Source organism: Tenrec ecaudatus, chromosome X (assembly GCF_050624435.1).
Source record: "Tenrec ecaudatus isolate mTenEca1 chromosome X, mTenEca1.hap1, whole genome shotgun sequence".
Taxonomy (NCBI): domain Eukaryota; kingdom Metazoa; phylum Chordata; class Mammalia; order Afrosoricida; family Tenrecidae; genus Tenrec; species Tenrec ecaudatus.
The window spans coordinates 118,741,031-118,764,178 of NC_134548.1; the positions used below are offsets into that span (position 1 = coordinate 118,741,031).

Here is a 23,148-nt window from a genome sequence, read left to right on the forward strand (position 1 = left end):
GCGTTCAGGAACTAGAGGAAGGTTTGACAGCACTTGGGTGCTGTCAAAGCCATCTGCATGTGTATGCACATATTACTATGTCAGCAGGTCCACCTAGACAAGACAGGCTGGACAAATAATGAGAGAAGAAAATAATGGGACCAGCGGTCCTGGAGGGACATGAGAGTGTGGGAGGTAGGGGAAGGGAGGAGGTATCACTCAACACAGGGACAAGGGAACAGTGAGTGGTTCAAAACCAGAGGAGGGAGGGGAGGGGAGGACTGGTAGGGAGTGACCAAGAGCAAGGTAACTGAGAGGAGTTACTGAAACCAGAATGAAGGCTGAACATGGTAGTGGGACGAGAGGAAAGCGAAAGGAAATACAAGCACAAACATTTAAATATACTGTGATTGTGTTCAAAGTAGTATGGTAAGGGAACTCACTAATTCACTTGGATACCAATAATTCATTTTCACCCCTGCAAATTTTAGTTCTATTATTAGGGGCCAGAAAGAGGGTGAGAAGGGTATAATAGTGAGGAGGAAACAAAAGAAAATTTTTTTTCTATTGTTGTTATGAGATCTGTACCTTCACCTAAACAACTACAACAAGGTGATGCCAACTCACAGCGACCCTATGGGACAAGGCAGAACTGATCCTAGGCATTTCTGAGATGGTAACTCTTTAGAGAAGTATATTGCCCCATCCTTGAGAGAAGCAGTTGGTGGTTTCGAACTGCCGACCCTGCAGTTAGCAACTCAATGTGTAACCACTACCTGATTGACTCTAGGATTGTTTGTTTGTATGTATTTGGAACCAATCTGAGCACAAAACACAAATCAAAGCCAAACCCATTTCCATTAAGTAGCTTCTTGCTCACAGCAACCCTATAGGACAGAGTAGAACTGTCTCATAACGTATTGAAGACTAAATCTTTATGGAAGCAGACTGCCACATCTGGTACACCCACATTTAAACCACTCACGTTTCAGGTAACAGCTGAGCATTTAGCCAGAGTTCTTAGCCTCAGCACAGTCTTCTGAAAGGTAGGATAAACAAATGCTCAGACAACTGTAATTATATTAATAACTTTAGGATTGAAACCAGAGAATGTTAAGGAATAGCAAAAGGTTAGGGACTAGGGTACTTCACTCCCATTCCAAACATCCTTGTTCCTAGCTTATTGTCTCCCATGCGTTCTCTTTCCTGAGGCATTGGAAATATCTGGGCTTGGTGGAGCAGAGGATTTAACAAAGTGAAGTTCTCCCCAGTTTTAGAAACCCATCTCTTTTACATTCCTTGTATTAAGATTGGAAGACAATGGATTGCCTGGAAGGGGAGGGGTTGACCAAAAAGGAGGAAAGGACTATATCTTCCCCAAACAGAGGCACTTCCATCATCTGAAGGAAGCTGTCATTTACCTGGAGAAGGAATCTGGGTGCTGTAGGCTCACTGTTATTGTTTCTAAGTGATGCACTGCTTTGAGGTTTCCTTGACACTATGGTCTTTGACTGGCATTCATTGACCCCAAACTCCCTTGTTCCTGGGTACCCCTTACTACAATCCTAGGTGCAAACTTATGACACCCCTACCTCACTCACACTTGGTGTCGTCAAGCCAATTAATAATCCTCATAAATGGACAGCAATTAAGATCTGATTGTGAGATTTTTATCCATCTGCCTAAATCTATGTATATCGATGAAAGCCCAGCTATTGAGACAATATAATGGGGGAAAATTAGAATTTTTCATCCAGCAACTTTTATGCACTTAAAAAATCATCACTGTTTAGCACGTCCTTTTCCCTCAAAGTAGCATGCTGCAATGGAAAAAATTAAAGCAACAAAAACTCACTCAATAATTGCTAGTTGGTTTGGTCTCACCTAGACTTTAAGATGTATTGAAGCACTCTGATCTTTTCATCGTTTCAGAACGAGTCTGACTACCATTACGAATTCCTGTCAAAAGTGAATCATTCTTCTTTATAAATGCGGGACAGTCTCCAAGGCTTTCCTACCTCTCCTCTTCTTTGAAATCCTAATTAGAAGCTTTCTCCATCTGTGGAAACTTTCCAGGTTATTTTTATTCTCTTTCCATCCCTTGAGCTCTGAATTCACCTCCACATGCTTGCTAGACCCCCACCCCTCTGAGGTCATCAAGTTCCAGCTAGAATGTTTCTTTTTAGACAAAAAAAGAAGCCCTTCAAACGTAGTTGGGCAGCATTGCCTTTCATTTTGACCTTAACAAATGAATGGTGACCCTTTCTAATTGGCCATCTGAGATACCTTTTCAGGGTCAATAATGCCCCGTCCTGTTGGAAAGGTTGGAGTGGATATCTTTTTTTTTCATGTTCTTGGTATGTAGAGTGGTGATTGTGTGTGTTTGTGTGTGTGTGTGTGTGTGTGTCTGGTTGGACATGAAAAATAATGCATGCGAAGCACTTCGGAGCAGCTATTTCTTCCTGTGTAGTCCCATCCCTGTCCTCGCAACTGCTCCAGGGATTGCCAGGTCTGTCCAGAAGCTCGCCAGCCAGTGGATGAGCCCACAATTCTCCCTAGAATACTCATCAGCTTAGACTTCAACATTTAGTGAATTTCATTTGTTTCCTTGGCTGATGGATACACAAAGGAAAAAGATATACAGAAAGAGGCACTACTGTGTCTTTTAGGCAACGGAATCCTATTTGCCCAGTACCCAGATTGTTGGCTCCTCCAAGCGGACGAAGATATGGCATGACTTTTCACTTGGTGTTAGCTGTTAAAAGCAGATCCAAGTACCCTACTTCCACCAAGTAGTGCCATTTTCATTATGTAGCATCGGGAAGCCAATGTGGGGCTTATGACTGGGAGAAGGACCTTCCAGCTTTTTCCTCACTGGATTGACCATGCAGAAGCCTTGGTAGGATATTGACTTTCCCTTCTCTGACTTGCTGGTGATTTTGAGTTCCTGGATGGGGTAGCACAGGATTCTACTTTATTTATGGAGGTACTTGGATTTTTAATGTTCTACTTTATAACTATGAATGTCGTATTGGCTCCTACATGAAGCATGTATCTGCCCTCTTAAGCTACATTTTAAGTCAAGAGAGAAAAAAATAAATGAATGAACATGTATGTTCAAGGTGCAAATAAGGAGGCACCATTGAACAAAGGATTTCTGTATTTCCTCTCTCTTGATTCTCCTCTGCACACACACACACAAAGACGTGCTCTCAGTGCAGTTTTTTTTCTTAAAGAAGTACTTTTGATTTTTCTGTATAAACGCTTTTGTGGTCCTCTTCAGATTTGGTTTGCTACTGTTGGCAAGAAGTTCCCCTGGTGTGGGTTGTACGATGTCTCAAGCATTATCTTTTGTTGTTGTTAAAAATGCTAAGAACTTATATCGATAGCCTAAGCAATAAAATGCCTTCTTTTACAAGAAAGTGTTTGCTAAGAAAGAAAAGCGACTGTGCACATTACAAGATAAACAGGTGGATGCAGTATAGTTCTGTATATGATCAGGCACTCATATATCTGTGTATTGGTGTAGAATTCTTATCGCAGTATATTTTGAAGCCCATTGACCATAGTGACCTTACAGTATGGAGTACAACAGCCCTCATTGGGTTTCCAAGGCTGTCTGCACTCGGAAAGCAGTCTGCCACATCTTTCTCCAGGGCAGTGGCTGGAGAACACTCAATTGTTCCACCCCTGTGCCACAGAGGCGCTCTAGTGTTCTTCAAACCCCTGCACCAAATAGATAGATAGATAGATAGATAGATAGATAGATAGATAGATAGATAGATAGATAGATAGAAAGATAAACCCACTATGATCGAGTCCCTTTTGAGTCATGCACAGCAGTTTGGAGGATTTACATCTTTCTAGGAGCAGAGGACCTCAACATTCTGCCAAGGTGGGTTTGAACCTCAAACCTTGTGGTTAGCAGGCCAATGCTTATCCGATATCACCATCGAAGTCGTCTTCAAGTGTCAATATGTCTGCTAACTTATAGCAGGACTTGGAGGCATAGATGGTTGGTAGAGCCCTCCAATGGTCATCTCCTTCCATGCTCTCTTTCCTCACAGTTTGGGTACAGAATCCTGGCTATGAAGTTTCCCACCATAGAACCTGGCATATCAGAGATGGGGTTATTGTGATGGATTTCTTCTCCCCTGCTCCCTTCCACTTTCTCTCAAAAGCCCTTTAAATATTTGCCTTGATGTTGATGATTTCAAGTTGTTTCTATGAAAATACAGATATCACTTTCTCTTCTTGGCCCAGAGATCACTTTCCCTACCCCAGCAACTCATCTAATTTGTCTTGCCCTTAATGTAAGAGTGATCATATAATTTATCAGCCAAACCAAGATACTTTTGGAAATGAGGGAAGCAATCTTAAACGTAACTCTTGCCAGAAAAATAAGCATACACCTGGGACTGTTCTAGACAAATCAGAACCCACGGCTACCATATTTATGATGTCTTGCATGATTCAAAAACGGCCGCATGCTGGCATCGTTTACCTCTCTGTGGCTTTTCTCCCTGGGTATCTCTTAATCTCAATGTGCATTCAGTCCTTTGGAGAGGACAAAGTTTACTTGTGTGACCTGCTCAGGTCATTCAGATTAATGGAAACCATGGGAGTTATAAACAGTCTCAATTTTAGCCTAGCTCGGACCATTTTTCAAAGACTTTTTCTTCTTTCCTACCATTACCAGAAAGCCAAGTCATTCCAACTCCATAGGGTACCACTCAGTATAATTGAGGCTTGAATAACCAACACATGTAGCCTTTAAGGTTAAATGAGTATTGTTTGACATACAGTGTTTGAGATTTGATTTACATTTGGCTATCAAAAATTGGTTTAAATTATATCTTGTTGCTCCTCAGAATTAACTAGAATCCATATGTCTCCATTAGAATTACTGTTTTTTAGTTTGTATTTTTTTTGTTTTACTTTTTTTTGAAAAAAAAATCTTTGGCTGAAAAAAGAGGTTCCCATTCACCGAAGATAATTTGGCCAGTGAATCGGGTTGGGTGGGGCATGGGGGGAGGTGGTGAGGGAAGTGAAGAAGAGAAAAAACAAAAGAAACTGGTTTTTTCAGACTCTTTGTTCCCTACACATCTTGTCCCTTAGATATCACTAATGTTTTAACATAGGCCAACTGATAGTTCTCCAGATAGACTCTCCCAGGTCAAGCAAAACACTCAGAACTGCAAGAGGACATTTCCATTTCTCCTAAGTTGAAAAGCATAATTGAAATATGGAAACTTTTTGCAGGTACTTCAAGAACATTAACGGTTAGAGAATGTCATTGTGATTACTTTGCAATTGGTAAGCCAATGGAAATACTACCAGCAATTTACAAGTGACTCTATATACACGAGAGTAAGTCAAAAGGGATTGCTAGTAGAATTCCAGTTCCAAACATGTGTAGACATGTCTCTGTGATGAGCGAGTGACTGCAAATAAGTTCTCTAAGCAATACACTTGTATTGACCTCTCCAAAATGGTACAACCAGAATAGTGATGTTGGAGGGGATCTGCTGGGCCAGTGAAATTCAAGCAAGAGAGCTCAGCTCAGAAGGCTCTGGCACCTGTTTTGTGGAATTCCAAAGACATAATCATGGTAGATTTTCTCAAAGGACACAAGATGATCATGCGGGGTTATTATGAAGCTATAGTAAGAAAATTAGAAACTCTATTGGTGGGAACAAAGCCAGGAAAGTTACACTAAGAAATTATTTTCCATGCCAAGGGCTTAAGTGGAGAGCAAATGCTTTGAAAATGCTGAGGGCAAAGAATGCACAGATGTGCCTTATACAATTGATGTATGTATGGATTGTGATAAGAGTTGTATGAGTCCCTAATAAAATGTTTAAAAAAATTAAATTAAAATTTTTAAAAAGAATTTTTTTCATTACAAAAATGCACCTGTTTATTCTTCAAAGTATCAAGGACTGTCATATGGTCATATGAGAGTTCCATTGTGAAAACTGACTTCATCAACCCTTCAGGTCTGATATTACCCCTTCAAATTTCAAACTCAAATATCATTGAAAAGTTCCATGATGTGAGCCCCTCTAAGATACTCAAACTGCCATTTTGAGGTGGTAAGAATCTAAGAGTACAGAGCTCTTCATGGGAGTGCTAGAGAGTTACAAATACAGACATCAAAAGTGCATAGGCCTGAATGGAGGATATGTGGAGAATAATAAGACTGAACAGAAAATTCCAGAACACAGCCAAAGAAGACAGGGTAAAACATTTCACTGAAATATGCAAAGACTTGGAATTAGAAAGCCATCAGAGAAGCTTACATTCAGCAATTCTCAGGTGCAAAGAGCTGAAAAACATGTTAATTACAAGTTACAATACTGAAGGACTCCATGGGCAAAATATTGAATGATGAAAGAAACATCAAAAGATGAAGGAAAATATAGATTCTGTAGCAAGAAGAATTAGACCATGTTTAATCATTTTAGGAGGCAGCATATATGATGAAAAAGTCCAACTTGCACTGAAGGCATTGGTAACACACAAGATGCCAGGAATTGATAGAATATCAATTAAGATGCTTCCATAAGCAGACACAATATGAAAGTATTCATTTATGCCAAGAACCGATTATAAGGATCTACATATAACCTCATCCCTGGGGGACGGACAGCAGAAAAGTGGGTGAAGGGAGACATCAGACAATGTAAGGTATGACAAAATAATAACTTATAAATTATCAAGGGTTCATGAGGGAGGGGGGAGGAAAAAGGGGGGAAATGAGCTTATGCCAGGGGCTTAACTGGAGAGCAAATGTTTTGAGAATGATAAGGGCAATGAATGTACAAATGTGCTTTACACAATTGATGTATGTATGGATTGTGATGAGCTATATGAGTCCCTAATAAAACAATTAAAAATAGATATTTATAAAAAGAAATTTGGAAGACAGCTACCTGGTCCACTGATTGGAAGAGATCCACCTCTGTGCCCCTTCTGAAATAAGGTGATCTTTTCTCAACAGTGTAAAATTATTGAGCAGTATCATTAATATCACACTCAAGTAATTTTTTGCTGATGATTATTAAAAAATGGTTGCAGCAGAACAGCAACAGATAATCAAGCTGGATTCAGAGAAGGGCATGGAATAAAGGCTAACATTACTGGTATTAGACGGATCTTGGCTGAGAGCAGAGACTACCTGAGAGATGTGTACTTGGGTGATAGGGACTGTTCAAAGGCACTCACTTGTGTCGACTAAATATTGTCAACTGTGGACAACATTTTGAAGAGTGGGCATTTCAGAACACAATTTTACTCATGTGGAATCTGTACCTAGACCAAGAGACCGGCTTTGGGGGCATGCTTTAAAGGAGTAAAGGTGCCAATTAGAGAGTTGTATCAATCAATCTTATGTCTTCAGTCTGTATGCTGAGAAAATCATTTAAGAAGGTCGATTGCATGAAAAAGAACAGGGCATCAGATTTAGATTTATAATATGCAAATGACACAACTTGCTGGCTGAAAGTGAAGAGGATTAAAGGCACTTCACTGGTAAAAATCAAAGACTGTAGCCTTCAGTAGGGATTACCCTTCAACATAAGCAAAACAAAAAGTCTCACTAGGAGCTAGATGAGGAACATCCTGATAAATGGAGAAAAGGTGGACATCCTCCACAATGCCCATGGAAGTCACAGGCAAGAAATCAAATGACCTGAGCCCCCAATAAAATGATCTAAAAAAAGAAATCAAATGATGTAGTAGTTTGGAAAAACCTGAGATAAACCATATCTTTAAAGTCTCAAAGATAACACTTTGAGGACTAAGGTGCTACTCAAAATCTAATTATATATTTCATTTACATTTTTGATTGGTGCTCTCTGTGTGTGTGTCCTTCTTATATTGATATGCTGTCACTTCTGACCAGTTTTTAAATCTCCTGAAGGCAAGAGCCAAGCCTGATTTCTCTAAGTCTTGCCTTGATATCAGGATCTCCACCCCAACATGAGATCCTCAGTGTGTATTAACTGACTTTTGGCCACTGTTGTCCAGTGTTAGACAAAAATGAGATCATCTTCACCCTTCCCGTGCTAACCAGGGTTAAGTAGGTCTTCATGCCATCTTTGCCTACCATTCTATCTCAGATGTGTAGCCACTTGACAGAGGTGACACTGCGGCACAAGCACTTGATAGAATTTTGTTTTATTACCACAATTTAATGCGAACCATGTATTGAGCATCTGAGGCATGCTGAAAGAGCCCAGGTGCCATAGTGTGCTAGGCACTGGCATGCTAACACAGAGATCAGTGGTTTGAACCCACCAGCTATTCCTCGGGAGAAAGATGAGGCAGTCTGCTTCTCTAACGATTAACCTGACCCACTGTCATCGAGTCCATTCTGACTCATAGAGACCCTATATAGAGTTCCTGAAGCTGCAAATCTTTATAGCAGCAGATAGCCTTTCTCTTTAGAAGCAGCTGGCGAGTCGAAACCACATGCCTTACAGGCCTCAACCCAACACTTAATCCATAGCACCACTTCTGAAATCTTGTGGAACAGTTCTACTCATTCCTATAGAGTTGCTGGGAGTCAGAATTGACTTGGGGACAGTGGATTTTTTTAATGTGCATTAACCAATATGCTAAGTGCTCTTAGTGTTACTCTGGGTAGACTAGAGAAACAAATACATAGACACTCATATGTGTATGAGAAAGAACTTTATATACAAGAGCAGTAGAACATTGAGAAAACATCCCAGCGCAGTTCAGATCCAGTCCATAAGTCCAATATTAGCCCATATGTCTGATACCAGTTTATAAAGTCCTCTTTGGACTCACGAAACACATGCAATGACACTGAATACAGGATGATCACAGGAAAGTGGATAGAAAGTCTTTGCCTCTCAGCGCTGGAAGGGGTCTCCACATGGCTTCTCCAGTTCTAAGAGCACGGGATCTATCAGTGCAGGGCCATGTGCCTTGTCAGTAGAGCATCTCTCTGGGAGTGAGTAGAGAGAATCTGTGTCTCCCACCTCCAAAGAAGAAATCCAGGAATTCCCAGAATCCTTACAAGAAGGCCAAGTCCACACAGAGGTCTCATTGGCTATATCTTAATAGGCTTATAGACACCATCACTTCACTCATAATCCTCTCAAATTCCAAATTGAAACCAGATTATATAACTACGACACTCTTTTTTTAAAAAAATACTTTAATTAGGGGCTCTTACATCTCATCACAATCCATACATTCCTCCAACGTGTCAAGTACATTTGTACATATGCCACCATCATCATTTTCAAAGCATTCTCTTCCCACTTGAGCCCCGGATATCAGCTCCACATTTCTTCCCCTCCCCTCCCCAGTCCACCCTGCCTCATGAACCCTTGATAGGTTATAGATTATTTTTTCCATATCTTACATTGTCCTCTGTCACCCCTCACCCAATTTTCTTTTATTTGTCCCCCTGAGGGGGTTCAAATTAATCCTTGTGATCAATTCCCCCTTTTCTCAGCCCACCCTCCCCTAATCCTCCTGGTATCTCTACTCTCCTTGTTGGCCCTGAGGGCTTTATCTATCCCAGATTCTCCATGTTACGGGCTCTTATCTGTTGCAGTGTGCATGCACTGGTCTAATCTGACTTGTAAGGTACAATTCAGGTCATGATAGTGGGGTGAAGGAAGCACCAATGAACTAGAGGAAAGTTGTGTGTTTCATCGGTGCTATACTGCACCCTGACTGGCTCATCTCTTCCCTGTGACGCCTTTGTGAGGGGATGTCCAATGACCTACAGATGGGCATTGGGTTTTCACTCCATACACCCCCTCATTCACTTTGGGCATGGTTTTATTTTGGGTCTTAAATTCCTAATATCTGATCTTATCAACACTTCATGATCACACAAGCTAGTGTGCTTCTTCCATGTGGGTTTTGTTGTTTCTGAGCTAGATAGCCGCTTGTTTATCTTCAAGTCTTTAAGTCCCCAGACTCTACATCTTTTGATAGCAGGACACCAACAGCTTTCTTCACCACATTTGCTTATGCACCCATTTTGTCTTCAGTGATTATGTCAGGAAAGAGAGCATCACAGAATGCCGGATTGTTAAAACAAAGTGTTCTTGTGTTAAGGGAGTGCTTGAGTTGAGGCCCAATGTTCATCTGCAGCCTTAATTCTTAACATATAGATATGAGTACATAGTTCTATTCCCCTCTCATTATATATATGCATTTATATATGTACATGTCTGTATTTAGGTCTCTGTAAATGTCCTTTGATTCCTGGTTCTTTCCTCTATTTCCTTCCCTCTTGTCTCACCATCATGTTTGTCCTTCATTCAGATTTATTAATTCCTCGCTGCTACATTGCCCTTGATGGAGCCCCACTAGGCATCCTACACACCTTTCTTCCATTGATTTTAGTCCACTTGTGGTTCCCTTGCCCCTGGGATGGTCCCTCCCCATTTCCTTTCTCCCACCTCCCCTTCTCCCGTATCCCCCAAAACCATTGGTCCTGTTCTTTTCATCTCTGAATTATTTATCCTACCTATCTCGTTCCTTCTGTGGAGACATAAACAATACCCTCCCCTTGGGTGTATCAGTGCCCTGCCCCCCCCCCTACAATTTCTTTTTTTTCTTTCTTTCCCCCTCTTTTTAGTTGGCTGCCATATGTCTTCCTGGATTGGGTTTGTCCCCTGCCATACTTGCAGTTCAAAATCACAAGCCACTCAGTGGAAGAAAGACAAGGCATTCTAGTTTCTTCCGTAAAGAGTTATAGTCCCAGAAACTCATAGGAGCAATCTGACCCTGTCCTAAACAGGGTTGCCAGGATCCAGCATCAACTTGTTAGCAGTGAGGTTTTTTTTGTTGTTGTTTTTTAGTTTTTTGGCAGTCCATGACACTTTCAACATTCTTTTTTTTAAATCATTTTATTAGGGGCTCATACAATTCTTATCACAATCCATACATACATCAATTGTGTAAAGTACATTTGTACATTCATTGCCCTCATCATTCTCAAACTATCCGCTTTCCACCCAAGCCCCTGGCATGAGCTCCTCATGTTCCCCTCCCTCCCCACTCCCCTCTCCCTCATGAACCCCTGATAATTTACTAATTATTATTTTGTCATATCTTGCACTGTCCAACGTCTCCCTGAGGTTATATGTAGATCCTTGTAATCAGTTCCACCTTTCCAACCCACCCTCCCTCCACCCTCCCAGTAATAGCACTCACAGCACTGGTCCTAAAGGAATCATCTACCCTGGATTCCCTGTGTTTCCAGTTCCTATCTGCACCAGTGTACATCCTCTGGTCTAACCAGATTTGTAAGGTAGATTTGGGATTATGATAATGGGGGAAGAGGAAGCATTTAGGAACTTCAGGAAAGTTGTATGTTTCATTGTTGCTACATCCCATCCTGACTGGCTCGTCTCCTCTCTGAGACCCTTCTGTAAGGCAATGTCCGATGGCCTACAAATGGACTTTGGCTCTCCACTCTGCACTCCCCCTATCATTCACAATGATATGATTTTTTTGTTCTGATGATGCCTGATCCCTGATCCTGGCACCGTGTGATCACACAGGCTGGTGTGCTTCTTCCATGTGGGCTTTGTTGCTTTTGAGCTAGATGGCCGCTTGTTTGCCTTAAAGCCTTTAAGACCCCAGACACTATATCTTTTGATAGCCGGGCACCATCAACTTTCTTCACCACATTTGCTTATGCACCCACTTTGTCTTCAGTGATTGTGTTGGGAAGGTGAGCATTATAGAATGCCAATTTACAATGTGCCAAGTATTCTCACATTGAGGGAGTACTTGATTGGAGGCCCAATGTCCATTTGCTACCTTAATACTAAACCTATACATATATGCACATAGATCTATTTCCCCATCTTCATATATAAATATATTTACATATGTACATGCCTTTATTTAGACCCCTATTAATTTCCTTTGGCTCCTACCTCTTTCCTCTATTTCCTTTGACTTTTCTCTTGTCCCACTATCATGCCAAGTCTTCATTTGGGTTTCAGTAATTCCTCTTGGTTACATTACCCTTGATCATGCCCTACCAGGCCTCCTACACCCTCCTCACCACCAATTTGGATCACTTGGTGCTCCCTTGTACCTGGGTTTGTTAACACCATTTTCAATATTCTTTACCAACACCATAATTCAAATGCATCAATTTTTCTGCTGTCTTCTTTATTCTATGCTCAACCTTTACATCAATATGAGGTGGTTAAAAGATGCCATGGCTTGGGTCAGATGCACCCTAGTCCTCAAAGTTGCCTCTTTGTTTTTCACCACTTCAAATAGGTCTTTTGCAGCAGATTTATCCAATGCATTGTGTCTTTTTATCTCTCGACCGCTGCTTTCCATGAGCATGGATTGAGGATTCAAGCAAGATGAAATCCTTGACAATCTTTTCTCCATTCATGATGATGCTGCCTATCGCTCCCATTGTGACTGGAGATGGCAATGCTTCTCTTCAGCAGCGAGTGCTCCAATCCCTCCTCATTTTCAGCAAACAAGCTTGTATCATGTGCATATTGAAGGTTTTTAATACGCATTCCTCAAATTCTGATGCCACCTTCTTCATACAATGCGCCTGCTCTGATTATTTGCTCAGGGAGGAAGGATAGAAGGGGGAATAATAAATATCAGTGCGATTGCAATATTTGCTAGGGTAGTCAGAGACGACCTCTCAATTGCTTCTTTTAGCAAATATGTACTGCATGACTACCACATTTATGGAAAATAAAAAGCATGTTAATGGTTTTTTTAAACTAACCTCACTTCTCCTGCCTCCCAAGAATCTTCATAAATACACTATGCAATTTTTTGCAGCAACATGAAAATACAGTAAGAAATTAGCATAGCACACTTATAACAATACCTGCAGAGGGAGAGTACATGGGCCAAAATCTTGAACATGAGCATTATTTGCAAAAATAATACTGTGTGTCAGATATTGTTTTAGATGATAGCGATATATATATGAATAACATATAACACCAGAACACATATAAAATAGACACACTTACTTAGACATCAGAACTCCTGTGGTTCTGATATTAATGATATGATAGCATGTGACTATGGGTGGTCATTATCCCTCTTCTAGCTAAATTTCTGTACTATCTGTTAGGTTACAGGATGCTTTAAGTTTTTCAGGCTTTGGGGAGCATTTAAAAGTGCTTGAGGAAGACTTCGTGTTGAAAGAAAATCTTAAATGGAAATGCTGATGATTTTCATAGGCTTCAGGGAACTACAGAGTGTGGGAAGTGGAAAGGTTACTTCAGAATAATGTGATCAAAAATATGAAGAATAAGGAGATCAAAGGATTTAGATGGTAGAGTAGCTGCTAAAGTTGGGTAAGTGGTGGTGACATTAAATGATTTTCCGGAGAATTACTATGATGTACTTAAACCAATAACATGTTCTGTGGAGTTGAGTCTTGTACACAACGAAACTCAATGCTATCCAATTCTGGGCTGGTCCCATGATTGGCTACAGATCTGACTGTTGTGATCCATAGAGTTTTCGCTCGTTGTCTTTTGAGGGAAGGTGCCAGGCCTTTCTATCTAGCTCATAGTCTGTAAGCTCCACAGAAATCTGTTCAGCCTCATAACAACACAAAAGCCTCCATTGAAGGGGAATTGAACCAGGGTCTTCCACATGTAAGGCAATATTGCATTACTGATCCTCCAGTTACCCTGGAGTATGGGGTAGGTGTTCTAATTATTAAGGTGAAGTGAGAGCTGATTGTTGTCTTGAATGGAAAACCACTACTAGCTTTGATCACAAAAATGGTGTTTCAGTATTGATAACTTAGCAATCAGAGAAATCATCAAAATTTGCATTTTGATAAGATTATTTTTGTTGTGGTTGATACATGTGTAACAAAACATTTAACATTTCAATAATCTTTGTAAGTACTATTCAATATCAAAATGTTAATCATGTTGTTCAAACATCATCCTTATCCATAGGCAAATGGTTTTTTCTTTTTTTTAAATTATGAAGGGGTTGAAGCCATACTTTGTTATGTGGCTGTCTGATTATAATATTACTATCAAACTAATTCCGGGGTCATTTTCAAGCCATAAATGCCAATGAGGTTACATAATTTTCTGAAGAATAGTTGGATGTGTTACTGTGTTTTATCTTAATTTTTTGGAAAGTTTGGACAGTGGATTTGAGTAGAACATTCTTAATGTTTGTCCTCTTGCTATCCTTGTTATCCCTTGAAATATCAGGTTGGATTGAGATTATCATGGCACATGTAAACTATCGAGTCGAACTGTTTGGTAGGCTTTTCAAGACTGTGTTTTCTCAGATGCGGGTTTACAGGCCTTCCTTCAGAGGCACCACAGCGTGGGCTTGAACTGCCAACTTTTAGACTAATCTTTCCCAGAGATTGGTAAACATGTATGTTGGGTCGGGTGGAGGTGATGGCTTAGAAAAATCCTATAAAAATGAAATTACCTTTCAAGTCCATTTTCAAGAAGCTTTTTGAAGAAGTCTTTTTATATGTTTGAAATATGTGTGTAACACACACACAGAACACATATGAAACATAACATTTAATAAGTGCTCACGTAAGGGTTGCTAGCAAGACCAAGCTCTTCTCCTTCTGCTTGTTTGGTCAAAGATAACACAAGATATCATTCTTGGCAGATATTCTCTTGTTTTTAAAATATTTAATTTTTGTTCTGTTATTGATAATATACACAGCCGAACATACACCCATTCAACCATTTCAACATGTATGAATCAGATGCCATCATCCTCACCCTTCTTTTACAGTTTGCTTCTCCAGCATTAACATAAGCTCACTGTCCCCGGTGATTCCTTTCTAACCCTTTGAGTACTGTTGTCAGTTTAACTCACTCTAGAGAAAGGGCTCAGAAGAGTCCAATGGTCAAGGCAGGTGTTCTTTAATCATTGAGCTAAACTATTGTCTCATATAAAAAGATTTCAGGGGATATTTTTAGGTTGAAATGTAAAGGGTATTTCGGGCAGTAGTTTTGGGAATTCATCCAGTCTCCATGGATCCAGAAAATCTGGATTCCCTAACCATTTGGAATTTTGTTTTACACTTTGTCCCATTTGATCCAGTTTCTTCTCATTTTAACTCTTTCATCAGCCAAGGGATATCCCTTACCTGTTTTATGTGTGTTGCTCTCAAGTATGAGAGTAGAATCGTCCTCCTAGAGGCAGCCACTCTTGAAGACAGTAAGGATAGGGGTTCACTGTCCAAACAGTGGGTCCTGTCCACCCAGAGAAAAGTGTTTTAGGCAAAAATAGGAGCAGAGGGGAAGGCCATGCATATTTGTCAGGTGAACACCCTTAGCACAAGAAGTTTTACCTTAACTTTCAGATCAGATCATAACCTCCAGCGGAAGAAGGTTAATTTATTAAATCATGACAGACCAAACCCTCCAACATTTCCCCTCTTGAGGGTGGTTTAATACCCGTGCCAAATATGGTCTGCAGAATACTGCCGCGCACTGGCATGAATTCCTCAAAAGCGATTATGATGACGATGGGTTTCTTAGCACAGAAAGGGATCATTTCTCTGTTTATTTTGCACATTGTGGATAATGCTTCTAGATGGCATCTGCTGGAAATCCGCAACTTCCTTCAGAATTGTTTCGAGCAAGGGAGGCATACTCAGAGAAACGGCGCAGCGTCGCTGTTGTGAGGGACAGCCACGAGAGCGATACAACATCGTGAGAACTTTGGGCCATTGAACCAACATTGTTGCTGGGTCTCGAGGGTGGTCGTTTTCCTTCTTATGTACGTGATCCCTCTCTATTTCCTTTCAATAAACAGGGGAAGGAGAATTGTCATGGGAGCACTCTGATGCTGACATCTTCCGGCAACCTGCCAACAGAGAAGCAGTAAGTGTGAACCGCTCAAATAATTTCAACACCCCACAGAAATAGGCCAAACTTTCCTCTCCCCATGGCTAATATCCCAGCAAAGCAATGCAAGGGTTTATTTCTAACACCATTGTTTCTTCCCCTTTGTCAGCACTCTGAATGCCATTATTACCAAGCTGTAACCATTTAAGGGCGCTGTGTAATTGGTAACTTGGGCCAAGATATAGAACACGCACAAAAATCTCATAATTCTAGGCGTAAGGAACCCTTAATCTAGATGAGAAGTTGGTACCCTTTCAAGATGCCTTGCCAATGAGGAATAGAGGGCACTGCCCTGTCCTCCATCCTGAAGAGCCTTTGAGCCCTTTGGGCAGAGGTATTTTGGACATATCGACAGAAGCCCTCTCGTAAGTCTCAGCTTCCAGCCATGCGGTTGGAGAAAGGAGAAGTAGCAGGCCCGATTCCCTTTCCTCAACCTTGCAAAGCCTTCTTCTCATTTCCATCCTCGGCACTCATCTCACTTTTGGAGGCAGCTCTCTAGATATGGTCACAGCCACTCTGGTGCCTTTGTAGTTCACTGTAGTTAACCAAAGAGAATCCTTTTCTTTAAAAACATGCACATGCCAGAGTCATATTTTGAATTTCTTGAATGCTGAAAAGGAAATGTTCCAGCTCAAAGAATATGTGAAAGGACTCATAGTAGTGTGCTTATAATAGAGGTGTTCATTGCGCATAAGAGGACCTGTATCACACCTTTCCACAAAAATTTGTACCGAGGTGACCATGGAAGCATTATGCATGGGAACAACGTAAATGCCTATCAATAGGGGATTACTTAAATTAACCCATTCTATAGGGTAGCTATCACATAGTTGTACCAAAGAATATAGTACTTTGAAAAATATTAAAATAGAGAGGTCTCTAAGAGCTATTATGTGAACAAAGCAAGGTGTAAGACAGCAATTCTACTACCATTTCCTCAGGTAAAAATCTGTGTGTGTGTGTGTGTGTGTGTGTGTGTGTGTAAATGCATACATCTGAAAGGTCATGGATTAAAATGTTTAGAGTTGAAAATCTCAGAGGGGTGGAATTAGGCAGGAGAAAGGTTGTCTTTTACTTTTTTGGTAACTTCTGGGTGATCTCACTTTTCAGTGAATATGAACTAGTTTCTCAATAAACACAGCCTACATTATTTTCTAAAGCTCGTCAGAGCAGACATCAGCTAAAATTAAGGCACAAGTCTAGGGGATTACAGGGCAGGCTCTAGGATAGTAAGGGTGGGAAGAAGGTAAAGAATATAACAGAAGGCCTATACAAACATCAAAGTGTTGCTTAGGCTGTGCTTCTCAGTCATCGCATGGGCCCCTGGATGGTAGGCCCTACCTTGCCATCCATCACCCAACCGAAAGCCAGAGTAGTGAGATGGAATGAGGTCTATTCACTGTATCCTCTAGTAGTAATGTTTTCTGGTCATGGTTGTTTCTGAAATGATTGTGGAATGGAGAACAGTATTCTGAACATTTTGAAAAAGTGGCTCCCTTGCATGCATTCGCTTTGCAGTTATTTGGCTGACAGACTCTGAGGAAAGAGATCTGCATCCAGCTCTAATTGTTTTCTAGAGCAAACTTTAAAATCAGATTCTTTTCCAATCCTGACAGGAGTTGATGTCTATGTTGTAAATTTCTTCTTTAAATTAACCTCCTGCCTCCCTTGTTTGAGTTGTAGGTAAAATGTTGAGAGAGTATAAATTGGTGGCTGAAAACCAGATTCCATTCTAACCGAAATTTAGGGTGCAGTCATTTTAAGCTGTTTGCCTTGTTTTCTAACAAACAGGACCCCGACACTGAACACGTGGCCATCTCAAAAGTTTTATTGGCAATGTCATTAATTAGCCTTCCACCTTGACTTTGTCTTATAGTTCCCCCAACGTCACCACTTTACCTTCATCCTCCCATTCATAAATTGCCAGTGATAGGGCTGAATTTAATCTAGCATTTCCCTTAGCAAAAGAGGTCAGAAACAGAATCTCAGGCCTTGAAATAGTTATTGATTTTCAAAGGCATTCAAGACCTATCTTTAGAAACAAATATTTGAGCCTGGTAGACCAAAATGGCCAGATGGTTCTACTTTATTATAAATAAATATTTTCCTTTGTTCTAAAAAGGGTAGATATTGTGGGATATGATTTGAATAACAAATAGCATCTGAAGTCAGGGAAAAGCATGTACCTGGCACATAGTACGCATCCAATAAATATGTGTTGAATGGACAGGTGTTGAAAGTTGAGTAAAATTAAAAGGAGAGGGATTCCATTCATTTTAATGTACAAACAATATGTCCAAAATCAGAAAAAAAATTGCTTCATAGTTGGTGTTTTCTCCTGACTAGCTGAAACCAGGAGGTAGGAGTATCCCTTTTGAATATCCTTTGCAGCCCCACCATCCTGCATGACTTTTTCTCTTTGATAGTCTCGCAGACTCTCAAAATCCTCACGTCAGCAGAAACACAGCTGATTGGTTTATTTTTGCCAAGTGAGCTAAAAATCATCAGCTTAATTAATGGGAATCCAATGGTTCAAATATGATTCTTTTTCCAAAATCAGAAAGTTTTTGCTTGATATCCAGTTCATATTTTCACATGATCTGGTCCTATTGCCAGTGTGTGTGTGTGTGTGTGTGTGTGTGCACGCGTGTGCACCCGGTATGTGAGTAGGGAGGGAGAATAAGCATGGGATAGAAAGCCCAAACATTAAAGCAAGCATAATTTTGTTTTGGACCACAGCCAAACTCTGCTTTTGCCCCCAATAGATTACACAGAGACTTACCATTAAAGAAGTAAAAGAGTTTGGGATAGAAACAATATGAAACAGATTTTTTTTAAAATCCATGTTTAATTTACATCGACAGAACAATGTTTTGGGAAGGAAATTGGACTAATGTCTTCAGACAGGGATAGGTCTTGGTTAGTAGTGAGTAAGATATAATGTTTTTGTGGCTATGTCGATTAGACCATGTTCTGAAGGTACTTCAAAACCATACAACTTTTAAATAATTGTAGAGACCTGTATTTGGGGAAATTGCTGGTACAGTAAGTTGAACACTGGGTTGCTAATCCCAATGCCAGTGGTTTTAATTCACCGGCCACCGAGTGGAAGAAAGCTGAGGCTGTCTGACCTCGTCACCATTTACAGTCTCAGAAAACCCAGGGGTGGTGTTCCTCTGTCCTATAGGGTCGCGATGAGTTGGAATCGAGTCATTGAGAAAATTGTAGATTTCACTTGAAATTGTCGGAATTAATCCGGAGAAGAAGGACGAGGCTTCCTCCTCCCGTGACGATTTGCAGTTCTGCCCTGTCCTATAGGGTTGTTGTGAATCAGCAATGACTTGATGTCAGTGGAAGTGATGCCCTAGGGGGATGATTGCTAATGTTCTTTAACATGAAATGTCAATGACATTTCCAAGGTGAGCCGAACACATAGGTAAACCATAAAGGCATAAATGTACTTTGGACTTGCACTTAATTATACCCCAAATCTAAGAATAATTAGTTCCTATGGCATGGCCCTGATTGATGCTCACCCTCATGAAGAGATCACTGAAGATATGGGTGCTATAGCAAAGTATGGTGAAAAAACTAGATGGTGCCCAATGAGCAGAAAGAATAGTGTTACGTGTTGCATACCAGGGAAACCATTGTAATCCCTGTTACATCACCCTTGGTCCTATGTGTAAGCCTTGAGCTTGAGTTGCATGGACTGTTCCTCAGTGACTTAATTGGTAGGCTTCACTCACAGGAGACTCCTCTCTATCCTGGGTTATTGAACAGTCTATACTAGGTCCTGCTGGCAGTGATTCCTGAGAAATGAATCTTCCCTTTGCTTTCACCCTAAGATGAACACAGACGAGTCTGCTGGAAATTGATATGCGTACTATATTGTATCCGGTTTGGATTTTTAAAGTTTTAGATTTGCTAAAGTTCACTGTATTGCTTTATCTTCATAACTATTTAAAATCTTAATAAACTGTTAATCATTAAAAAAGAATAGTGTCTAGGATTTTAAAGGCTTATCTTCCAACAAGCAGCCATCTAAATGAGGTGTCAACTAAGTCCACATGGCAGAAGCACACCAAGGATTGTAAAGAAAATTAATCCCAATCTAGAGGATAGAATGGCATCAAAGCTTAAATTGTGAACACCTGGTTTTCAGAATGCTATGGAAGACTGTGAAAGGCCAAAGTGCATTAAGCTTTCGAATCTCCTCTCTCATAGTTCAGGGATGTGAACGGCCCTGTTACCAGATGAAAAGCACTGTAAAGACAGTTCTGGCAGATATAGTTAGGTTAAAATGAAATAACTTATCATTTGATCTCCCTTTTGGTGCATTTTAAAACTGTTGCAGTTTACAAAAAAATGTGAAGGGGAAATGCACATAGACTAAGCCCCTGCTAAATCCCCTCTGACCATGGACCAGGGATTTGAATAGCCTTGCTATTGTGTAGAATACATTGGAAAGTAATTTTTGCAGGTACAGTTAGTTAAAATTTAGCTCCCTATCATTTGATTTCCCTTATGATTCATTTAAATTTGTTTTAGTGTTTAATGTGTTCTGATTTCTTTCTGATTGAGGTTTTTCTGCTTTACTTTGCTACTGTTGTTAGTTTTAGATTTTCTTTTCCTTTTTTAATGTGTCCTGTAGATGACATCCAGGATAGGTAAATCTACAGAGACAGTGACTGAGTTAATGTTTCCTTGGGGATGTGGCAGGGGACGTTGGGAGGAAATGGGGAGCTAATAATGATGAGTACAAGAGTGAAGAAAATGATCTACAACGGATCGTGGTGATAATTGTACATCATTTCCTGATGGGAATGAACTATTGAATTGTATGATGTGTGATTTATATACAAGTAAAACTATTGGAGAACAGAGTTGGGAAACTCCTAACATGGTCTCACTCAATGGTAACATCCAGCAAAATTATAGTATAATTATAAAAATGATGGTATCATACAGGAAGGCTTCCACAAGCTCATGGAAAAATGGAATAGAATGATAATGCCTTTTTTTATAGGAAATTTTTAAAGCCGTCTCATATCACCACCAGGATATTGATATTTAGGGCCCTTTCTGAGATTTGGTATTCTCTCGTTTCCCTCGGTAGAACTAATATATCCTAGACCTTAGAATAAGCAAAGTAAAAATTACTGGAGAATCTCTACAATAGTGGGGAGTTCCAGCACATGAAAAACGAAAACTACAGGGAGTCTCTTGAGCCGTTCCTTAGTGTGTCTTTCAGTGAAATTGGTACGTTAAACAGAAACATTTAGGTCGACAGCTAACTTCAGTTAGTCAAATGTTTGTTTTCGTTATTAGAATACATTTCTGTGGGTAAAAAATCTACAGAAATACTTCCAGAAACATTAAGCCAACTTTAACAAAATAATATGAAATAATGTTTTAATGTTCCTCACAAAGTAGCATCTGCTTATTTTAGAAACCATTTGATGCACCTGAAATGTTTACTATAATAGACTTCCAGATCTTTATCAGCGGGGGCCTCCTGGTATGGAAGAGCCACCTTAAAAGCCTGAATTATTTTGCAGCCCTTCAAGTAAATGAATCAAAGACTTTCAAATGACCAGATCATCATGGCCACTGGTCAGCCTCGTTCAGGTGTTTAGAAGTGTCTGTCCCCAAAGAGCCATGTCTCTTCAAGTGAAATCGCACACCACCCCTACCACAGCCGCTGCAACACCGAAGTCTTTGTGTCAGTGCTTCACAACCTTAGCTGCCAATTCGAATTCTCTGGAGGCGTGGCTAAAAACCCTGATGCCCAGGCTGCACTTCAAACCAGTTACATCAGAACCTCCAGAGGTGGGACCCAAGCATAGGTCTTTTGTAAATGCTACCTGGGTGCTTCCGGGTGCAGTTGAAAAGCAGCAGTGTGGGGTTATGAATACCGGAGCCAAAGAACTTCCCTGTGATCCCACCGGAGAAAGACGAGACTTGCTACTCTCTTAAAGAGTTACAGTCTCAGAAACCCACAAGGCAGTTCTACCCTGCCATATAGGGTCACTGTGAGTCTGAAAGCACTCAATCCCTAGCAGTGAGTTCGTTTGTTCCTTTGATTTGGGGTTCTCTTTGATCTGCCTCTAGCCTGATGGTTCTGGGCCCGTGCGCTTGACTACACATTAGCTCGCCTACATTCTCCTGCCTTCTGCCCTCCAAGTACTTCTCTCCACACTTTCTCCCCACGCCACTCTCCTGCCATTGCTCCTTGTGATCCTTAATAGATCTCCTCCCATCCCTGGCCTCCCTGTCTCTTTCTGTAAAACAAAACCAAATAAGATGTAGTTCTGGAGGACTGACTGGTCCAGTAAAGAACCTATGTTCACAATCTTTAAGACTGCCCCCACCCCTTAAATAATTTTGCTCATGCTATCAAATGACCAGGGATCCCTGGCAGTGGTATAGTTGTTAATGTGCTTGGGTGCTAACCTAAAGATCAGCAGTTCGAACCCACCAGCCAGTCTGTTGGAGAAAGTTGTGATTATCTGTAAAGTGAAATGTTCTGGTACAGTTTTCCTTTGCCTGGGGTCAACTGTGAGTCAGAATCAACTCCCTGACAGTACTTCTGATTTGGGTTCTTAATCATATACTAATCCCTGGTACCAAAGGATCGTGTTTTAATTCTGTATTCCCCACCAGGAACCAGGAAACTCTATTTACTTGCAGCCTGTCCTAGTTAAGTGGTCTTCCCTCCCTAATTCTATCCAGGCAGAACTTCTTTCTTTCAGCTGTAGTCGGACACCCACCAGCCAAACTGTTCTTTCTGTATTCCAGGGCTCCTTTAGCAAAACCCTGCCAAACTCCTGAAAGCACAGAACAGTCTGTAATGGCCTTTGTGGACTGCGAGTGATGATGAGGGCAGACAAAGACATATGAGCCATTGTGGGAATGAAAAAGACTGCCATTGAGGATCGGGTTGGTGTGCGTAACAAACCGATGCCCATCCTTATTTGTGTACATTCAGACAACTGCCCAGTAGCATAGACTCTCCGTGGCTATAAAGCATAGTGTTCTTCCTCAAAAGGCTAAACACAGGCCCCTTTTAAATACAGATCCTGTTCTCTCTCCCCTTCCCCTCCAAGTGCCTACCCTCCCTGACCCAAGAGAGCAATACTAGTTCTTAAAGTCAAGTTTGCAACATATGGGTCTAACTAAGGCAAATGCTTTGGATACATGTTTTATGGGATGATGTGGTCAAGGGACACGATGGTTACCTTCCCAAAGTTCCTAC

At 40.7% G+C, this 23,148-nt stretch overlaps 1 protein-coding gene across 8 annotated transcripts in view; it reads left to right on the top strand.

Moving 5' to 3' along the window:
* The window catches only part of CHRDL1 (chordin like 1), a 161,031-nt gene that overhangs the window by 116,591 nt on the left and 21,292 nt on the right, over positions 1 to 23,148 (top strand). For all 8 annotated transcript variants that reach the window (XM_075538152.1, XM_075538154.1, XM_075538156.1 and 5 more), the window contains exon 7: positions 15,799 to 15,866. In XM_075538152.1, coding sequence (XP_075394267.1) covers positions 15,799 to 15,866 — 68 coding nt within the window. The remainder of the gene's footprint in view (positions 1 to 15,798; positions 15,867 to 23,148) is intronic.